The sequence below is a fragment of the Saccostrea echinata genome, unplaced genomic scaffold, assembly GCF_033153115.1.
Source record: "Saccostrea echinata isolate AGI-Se365-2 ecotype Australia unplaced genomic scaffold, CSIRO_AGI_Sech_v1 ptg000051l, whole genome shotgun sequence".
Classification (NCBI taxonomy): Eukaryota; Metazoa; Mollusca; class Bivalvia; order Ostreida; family Ostreidae; genus Saccostrea; species Saccostrea echinata.
The window spans coordinates 4,257,432-4,266,939 of NW_026889800.1; the positions used below are offsets into that span (position 1 = coordinate 4,257,432).

The window sequence follows — 9,508 nt, forward strand, 5'->3', positions numbered from 1 at the left end:
TATTTTTAGAAAAATATTATCAATAACTAATTGCCTAATTACCTAAGGTTAATTACTGTGGAATCATCATTGTTCGTGGGGACCAATGTTCATGGATTTCGGTGGTTACTCTTACTCACGAATTTACATCCCCACATACGTTTATTTTGTAAACATATTGATTTATAGAATCCACATATTTTTATTGTTTTTATTGAGTTCTTGATTGATTTTGATCAGGTGCCATGGAGGAGTGAGCATCCCCTGTCGACCGGTCCACCCGCCCTGTGCTCGTTGTCCTGATCGGTAAACTGAAAAATCCGCAGAGAATTTAAAACGAAAATAATACCCTAGCAGTTTTTATGAAAAACGTCAGTCAGCATTCTACTTTGCGATAGATAAAATTTGCTATTTGTATCGACAATAGAATTTGCGAAATGTTGACTTTAAGCAGGACTGTTGATATCCTTGTGTCATCCACTTATTTGTCAATAGCGAGACATAAATTCCGTATGCAGGTGATAATGGTATATGACTTCATAAATAAGAGAGGTTAATAATAGAAAAATTGAAGTTATCACGTATATCATAAAGTTTTGTTATCGGATTACATATTAATGTTTTTTTAGTAAAATTTCCAAATATGAAACAAATGTGTTAGACTCACTAGTCAACGTAGGAATGAAAAATGAATATTTGTTATTTATAAAACGTCGGCGATATATCTTAGTGTCGAAATTATCAATGATGTCATTATTTTTCATGAACTTTTATAGGCCAAATATTTTTGTGACATTGGTTACAGTGACTTACACTGGATTAAGATTATATTGTATAAAGGGTCGAATTTCTGTGCCTATGATAAATATTTCATAACGTCTTTCATGCAATTTTTTTTCATCAGGTGTTTACATACAGAAAACTACCGAAAAAGTTCTCCTTGATATTAAGAGGAAAATACATTGGACATAATTTTATGTTCATTGGCACAACTTAAGAGCCTTCTACAAACTGCACACTAAAGAGTTCTAATTTAGTGGTATGTTATAAAGAAAGATTAATCCGTCCTTTGATCTAGGTTAAAATTAATTGAAATGTACAGTTTATTAGTTAATTTCTGATCGAATTCAGCAATTATAGCATTATAATAGCTAAGATGAATAGATTGAACACTTCATTTTCAGGTGGCTTTCACGGTAGGTCAGTCGGTAGAGCACTCGCTCCATGATCGAAAAATCAGGGCCTCCACTTACTTAAGTCGATAAAAATAGGTTTCAACTGTTCCTTCGCCAAGCCCTCAGCACTTTGAAGTGAAAGTTGCGGGTCTTTCAGGTGAGACATAAACAACCGAGGCCCCGTGTTACGGCAGGTGTTGGCACGATATAGATCCCCACTGCTCAATGGCCCTAATGCCGAGTAAAGGCCCAAATTTGTAGCCCTTCGCCGGTAAATGGTGACGTCTCTATATATGAGTAAAAATTCTCGAATGGAACGTTAAACAACATACAATCATTTGATCAATTATTTTCAGGTATTTTGACCACTTAAGTTTGTTGTTTGTTTGTTGTTGAAGTTCCCTCTCGAGAATTTTTCGCTCATATGGAGACGCCACCACTTGCCGGTGTAGGGCTGTAAATTTAAACCTATACTCGGCACTCAGGGTCATTGAGCAATGAGGAATCTTTTTCATGCCAGCACCTGCTGTGACTCAGGACCTCGGTTTATACGGTCTCATCCGAAGGACCGCCCTACTTAAATAAACAAAAGTGATTTGTGATCATCAGTACTTCATTGTCTTTTTGTTTTTCGCCTTTAGTCTATGGAGGGTTTTAAAAAATAGTGGACATTTTTATGGTCATTGGTCATTATGGTCAACTTAACTGAGTTTAAGCAGGAAGCGTCCAGTTCTCAGATAAATCAATTTAACACAAATGACTTTAATAAATTATGTTAGATGTAATTGAAAATTTGTTTATATGATCCTTTATTGCATGCTTTAAATTTCCATCAACAACACATACTACCTTCCAGTAAAATATCTTACACCTGAGAAAGATCTTGTTTTACTAGACAGTATTATTAGGGATTTTTTTCTTGTAATAAACAAGATGTGTATGTAAAACATTGCTTTACAAAAAAATAGCCTGAATTACCGCCCAGGCAATGATAAACAACATCAGTAAGTTCGTAATGCTAATGGTCGATCGACAAATGGTTCAATGATTCTTCAAAGAATTAAATTAATTAACACTGTATCATCACATGTTTAGTAAATTTCCATAAATTGACCGGACATCGATTACAGGAAAAATATTATATAAATATAATAAGATTGACATTAGTGTTTCATTCGACACACAGAAGAAAACATGTGGAAGATCTTGGTTCTCCTAGCTGTGTTTCTTGTAATACAAGGTACTATAATTTTAATGTTTCTAATATATGACATAAAATTTCACTAAAAACATAAATCATATCAAGTAAAACATTCACTGTGTATCTTGTTAACCTACGTAATTTCTGTATATTTTATTTACTTTAATTATCTTTTAATATTTCAAGATACTGATGGTTTCTGGTGGAGAAGAAGTGAGTATTATTAATAATTTTAAATATTCAGGGAAGAAAATATACTTTTTTTTCTATACCAGGTTTTTTTTTCAAGTTATACTTTCTTCGATAAAAGATATCAAAATCTACGACTAAATATGTTGTATTTATTGCTAAAATGACATGATATGCTTAAATTGTTAAAAATGAATTAAGACTGAAGAAATTTCATTTTTTCTATCTGCATATAAATGTCAAAACCTTCTCCTAAACTAAAGATAGGTTTTTGCTCTCAATAAATGTGATTCTCCGACAATCTATCATTGGGTCGTATTTTGAGCGATATTTCATACCAATTATCAGGACTGTTTTTACACAAAATTAGACTACGGAATTATTCCGTCTACCTAATCCAAACGTAGGTCTCACAAAGGATGTTACAGGTCGACAAGAGATGCTTACTCCTCCTAGGCACCTGATCCCACCTCTGGAATTCCCGGGGGTCCATGTTTTATGCCCTGTTCACAGATTTGTAGGTTGTTTGTAGGTTTTTATTATGTTGATCACTGTTTTTTATCTTCAACCTTTTTCACACAAGTCTATTTTTTCCTTACTTGAATTCAGGCAAAGAACTAAATACTTGTGTATGAACTCATGTACCTGCAGAAGATAAGATCGCGTGGAATAGCTTGGTAAATGGAGAACATTTTTATTTGAGCATCATATCTTGGTAAAATCCATAGGAGTCAAATAATATATGGTTGTCAGTATAAAATTAAGTATTCGTAATTACACCTATAGTTTTACTAATATGCTGACCTATCTTACTGGCTCCTCTTTTTTAACCATTTACAAAAATATATACCAAAACTGATAAAATTATATATCAGCAAGTGGAAGATCAAAATTAGAAATTAAGAATTAAGTTTTAAAGAAGAAGGTAGAATTTTGTGGTTAATAAATAAAGATTATACCTGGATTCCATGAGGCATTAGAAATAGACAATGAGAAAAGGATGGGGTATTGCTAGAGAAGGAAAATATTCTATTGTTTCCGAAATTATGTAAAACTTGCAATTACTACCTTGTTTAGATAATTAAAGAATTGCTACATTTCCGTTAGATTTTTTAATTACATAATTTTCATTTAAATAACAGGAAGGTATGTACACACGAAAACAGCATGTGAACATCGCCGAATGATTTTGAATTGCGGAAGACATCGGTACATTCGAGTGCACTATGCTGCATATGGCCGACAAAACTCAAGAACCTGTTCAAGAAAGGGTGCTAGTCATTGTAGCACAAGATGTAGATCCAGAAAATCCCTGTTTGTAGTAAAAAGATTATGCAACGGGAAAAGCAGATGCTCCATTAAGGCCAGCAATTCCGTATTTGGAGATCCATGTAGAGGAACCTACAAATACCTAAGAGTGAAGTATTATTGCAAAAGTAAGTAAGGTTTCTTCACACAGAAAGTCGACTACATCTAAGGAAGTGCAATTCTCTCCTCGGTGTAATTGTATCAAGAGCTTTTTATTTGTTTTTTGTTTGTTTGTATGTTTTTTGTTCTGTTTTATTTCTTCTGTTTTTTGGGTTTTTTTTGTTTTTTTTGTTTTTTTGTTTTTTTTGTTGTTTTTTTTTTTTGTTTTTGTATTTATTTTTTGTTTTATTTTGTTTGTTTGTTTTGTTTTTGCATTTTTTTTGTTTGTTGTTTTTTTGTTTTGTTTCATTTGTTTTTTGTTTGTTTGATTGTTTTTTGTTGGTTTTTGTTGTTTTTTTTTTATTTTTATTTTTTTTCTTTGTTTTTTGCATTTATTTGTTTGTTTTTTGTTTTTTTTTTTTGGTTTTTTGTTTGTTTGGTTGGTTGGGGTTCTTTTTGTCTTCTTTTGCTTTGTTTTGTTTTATTTGTTTTTTTTTTTTTTTTTTTTTTTTTTTTTTTTTTTTTTTTTGTCAAAATGAATTATTGAAAAAGAAAACTATCTCCGATAAGGGCACATTACGCACTAAGGAAATCGGGCTTTCTGTAGGATTGCAAAGTTATTTAAATTCTTTCCTATTTACAATTGGTATCGTAGATAAATTACAATGATTAAATTGATCTATCACATGAAGATTGAGAGGAACCTTTGCTTTAGAGAGCATTTAAAAAAAAAGTAGCTTTAGTATAAAGCATTTAATTTGACAGAGAGACGCTTTCATGGGAGAGATCTGGGTGAGGAAGACAAAAGAGAGACTGAAGACGTGCTGAAGACAGAAGAAGATGTGGAATAACTAAGTAACTCAAGCCTGATATTGTGTTCTTAGTGTCCCTATATTAAAACAAATAATGAAAACAATTTGATTGTTTCAATTTTTCATTTTAAACATTGCTCTAGATTCATTGATTACGAAGATGCTTTTGAGCTATATATTTGAAATCCATTCAGGATATTGAAACTGGATTTTTGTCTTAAAATTTGACTATAAAATGCATAAAGTAACTTGTTTACCTATGTCTGGCATGATGGAAAAGATTTTTGTTATTTAGGTGGCCAAACTTTCAAAAAGTCGAAATATAGGGCCCAAATATTTTGTTGCCAGAATACTTTAAGCGTACTATTTGGCTGTGTGTTCTTTTTAGAGCCTTTTGGTGGAAAGAAACTTCCGCTAATTCAAGTACAACGCTAAATATCTCTGCATATATATATATATATATATATATATATATATATATATATATATATATATATATATATATATATATATATATATATATATATATATATATATATATATATATATATATATATATATATATATATATATATATATATATATATATATATATATATATATATATATATATATATATATATATATATATATATATATATATATATATATATATATATATATATATATATATATATAAGAACTTTAAGAAATGCGCTAAATCAAATCTACGCTAATTTCTTCAAAAATCAATTTCCGCTAAATATCGTACACACAAAGTATAATACATTTACAGTATACTTTGCAATAGCAAACAAAGCTAATTAACGCTTTCGATCCTTTAATTATAAGAACATATTAAATTTTTTGTTTGTCAATTTATTTTTGTTATTTTCTTTTACCCCAGGCCCCATAAATAAACTAACTTCCAACTCACCTAAAACAATAATCCACGTACTTAGAAAAACATGCAAACATAGTGCTACTTATATTTTTCATCAATTGAACAAGGTAAAACAGTATACAGGACATCCTTCGAAAGCCCGATTACAAAAATTGAATTAACTCTACGCTACTTTGATTATAACAAAACTCTTGTCTTAAGATAAATTCATAATATTTATAGCGTGAAACAGAAGTTTGTTATTTTAACACTCTTATTAAGTAGGGTTAAATAATTCACTTTTCATCTGAAAAGGATTGACTTTTTCTGAACGACTGACAAGGTGGATACTTTTGGATTGGGTCTATTGTCGCGAAACTTTAAGAAATCGGACATATTTTTCAAATCTATTTCCATAGTATCAATTAGTGTGACAAAGCGTTTATAAGCATTACTGCCAAAGTCTCGATCTTATAAAAAAAACGGAGTTGCTAGTAAGTAATATCTTAAATATGCCAATGCCGTGTAGGAATATATAAACAAATAATGTATATAAACTAAATATAATAACTGTATTCCAACTTGCAACAATCCATTAAAAGACTTGTTTTATCATCAGACTGGATTTCGGTTACATCAATTCTTCACGAAAATTTGTTCAGAAATTACAATCACTAAAAGTACATGTAGTTGTTATCCGTGTCAAAGCTTATTTGCTTTATCAGATTATATTTTTTGCAAAGTTTGTAAATGCATGCTAAGAAGTTACGACAAAACGGATGAACATTTTCTTAACTTAGATTTAAAGCAACTTTACATATGTTCAAGGTTTGGTATTCTAAGTATTGGATGGAATGTTTCAGTCTTCGGCCATGTAGCATGTAGATTGCTTCACGTATTTTTTTCATTGCTCATACCCACAAAACCATTTATGCTTGAGAACTATATTAAAAAATGTAGTAAAGTGTTAACCTTTACATTTACAAAGGATCAAATGCCTTAGAAGTAATCACGGAAAAAGAGCGTATGAAAGAAAAAAATAATTTGTATTCAAGCGGGATCGAGGCGATAAAATTTTGATCTCATTACAATACACAGGTTAAATCAAGTTATGCTTAAAGGCTACATCAAACCAAAGAAACAAACCAGTATGGTATACCAGCATTTCCTTCAAAAATCATCGAAGCGGAGCAAAAAAACCCGGAAAACTAAGGGGGACAGACTGACTGACAGATTGAGGGACAGAGACTTATATATGTCCTTCAGGTTTTACTGGTAGGGAATACTAAGAAATATAATACATTCATCTGTAATGCTATCATGAAGGAAAACGTTTACATTTATGTATCATTGGTCAATTAGAAATGACGGAGCACAAGCAGATTTTCGTTAGAAAAGTCTGTTTACAACAGGTTTTGTTGATTTTTTTTTTTTTTTTTTTTTTTTTTTTTTATTTTACAGTCTTTGTGTGTGTTTTATATTAGAATTAAGGAATGGCAGTTAAACAAGGTGTAAAGTTATGTTTGTGACCTTTGTTGTATAGTTTTATTTGAAAAGAGCACACTCGTCGACGAGAGATTCATTTTGAACTTCATTATTTCTAAATGAAAACGGGTGTCTTTCCTTTTCCAAACTATCTAATAAACAATCACTTGTTTTTCCATAAAATTTTTATCAATTGTATTTAGATATCCCATGACTACAAACAAGTGTTTATTAGTATATTAGACAAGTGGAATTTGAATATTAGTATATTAAATCCTTTAAAACAGATAACATAGTTGACTCTGTGGAAATAAGCCAAGAACTAGATGGAAAGTCATTGAATGGCTTTTGGTTATACTTGAGAGTTCAATACATGCATATCATTAAATTTCCATTTCATTTCACAATCATTCCATAATTCTACAGAATTGACGATGAAAATTTCATGTTATATGAGTGTTTTCCTTATAAACACTTCGAACAATTGTCCATATCATATCAAAGTCCTTTTATTAAAAAAAAAAAAAAAAAAAAAAAAGGAGAGACTGCGTGACATTTGTAGGACATGTATAACATTCTGACACGCAATATGTACTCGATAAATTAATTATGGATATTTCTAACAATTCAGAGAATTTCTGTGGCCATGATGCAGATAAATATATCATGTCCTGTATGTGTTTGCAGAAACAGAGAAGCAATCTGTACAGATCATGAAGAATTATTAGATTTTATTCCTGCTCTTTCCGAAGACACTCAGAGCCTTCAGTTTATTAACAACGGTATAAGAAGATTCACAAAAAATGTATTTGTCAATATATCTCAGCTGCATCTAATAAATCGTTTAAAACTAATTGTTTTAAAGTAAAATAATATCATTGATAAGGTTGATGAGCAAGCTTTTTGATTCTTCCACATCTTAAAAGGCTTTATTTTGGTGACAACCAGCTTCCATTCTCTAAAATAGAAATCTTATTACAAGGCCTACAGCGTATTACAATTCAGGAATTGTACCTAACCAAAAATGAACATGACTGAGCTCGAGGAAGATTCGTTTCAGTCAACATCTTCGTTAAAAAGAATTGTAATGGATGACAACGAGCTTCCATATTCTGGGGGGCATTCCTTGCCTACAAAGCTAAAATTCTTTTCTCTGTAAAACAACAGAATTGATGACTTTTTTTCTAGGAAGAGTTGCCCAAACTTAAAGTAACCCTATTAAGAAAGAAAAGATTCAAGGATATTCCAGAATTTTGTCGACACAAGGATAAATATGACTCTAATGTTCCAAATTTAAAACTTCTTGATCTCAGTTAAAAATAGCATCTTTTTTTATAGAAAAAGCAGATGGAAGGAACATGCTTTTTTAGCCTCGAAAATCTAAATTCTTTAAAATTCTTCTCTCCCTTGTATATAAAACAGATTACCTAGGTGCATAGTTATGATGATCAGAGGTGTCTCTTTAAAAATTGTGAAATTTTTGTCCCCAGGGTCAAGGGTCCTATGGGGAGGAGAAGGCTCTATTGATTATATAGAGAAAATGCATTATTTCTTTGAAAAATCTTCTTCTCTGCTCCTGTGTATCTAGCAAATAAACCAAGTATATAATTATGATGAGCAACGTGCCTCTTCACAAATTGTGAATTTCATGGCATATGGGTCAAGGGTTATTGTGTTAGGATGGGGCTCTATTGATAGTACAAAAATATATATATAGTGAAAATGCATTATTTATTTGAAAATCTTCTTCTCTGCTCCTAGATATTTAGCAGATAAACTAAGTGCATGGTTACGGTAATCAAGAGTGCCTCTTTCCAAATTGTGAAATTTGTGGCCCCAAGGTCAGGAGTTTAGTTGCGAAGGGGGGTGGGTGGGTGGGTGGGTGGGCGCTATTGAAGACTTAGTTAAAGTGCATTATTTCTTTGAAAATTTCCTTCTCTTCTCCTGGATATTTTGCACATAGAATAAGTGCATAGTTATAATGAACATGGGTGCGTCTTCCAAAATTCTGAATTTCATAGGTCAGGTTTTCGTGTTAGGGCTGGGTTCTATAGATTATATAGTGAAATTGCATTTATACTTTCTAAATCTTCTTCTCTACTCCTGGGTATTTAGCAGATAAACTAATTACATGATAATCAAGAGTGCCTCTTCCAAAATTATGATATTTGTGTCCCCAGGGTCAGGGGTTCTGTGTGAGGGGATGGGGGCTCTATTGATTATATAGTGAAAGTTCATTATTTCTTTGAAAATCTTCTTTGCTACTGGGTATTCAGCAGAAAAACTAAGTGCATGGTTATGGTGATCAAGAGTGCCTCTTCCAAAACTGTGACATTTGTGGCCCAAGGGTTCAGGTTTGGGTAGGGGTTGTTGAATATACAGTGAAAATGCATTATTT

General features: G+C 31.4%; 1 protein-coding gene across 1 annotated transcript; it reads left to right on the forward strand.

Annotated features, from left to right (window-relative positions):
• Positions 1-2,328: 2,328 nt before the first annotated feature.
• LOC133203570 (L-rhamnose-binding lectin ELEL-1-like) lies at positions 2,329-4,867 on the forward strand. The gene is made up of 4 exons (XM_061339341.1): positions 2,329-2,394; positions 2,542-2,568; positions 3,687-3,980; positions 4,717-4,867. The coding sequence occupies exons 1-4, from the start codon at positions 2,349-2,351 to the stop codon at positions 4,800-4,802; spliced, it is 453 nt and encodes a 150-aa protein (XP_061195325.1). The 5' UTR covers positions 2,329-2,348; the 3' UTR covers positions 4,803-4,867.
• The last annotated feature ends 4,641 nt before the right edge of the window (positions 4,868-9,508 follow it).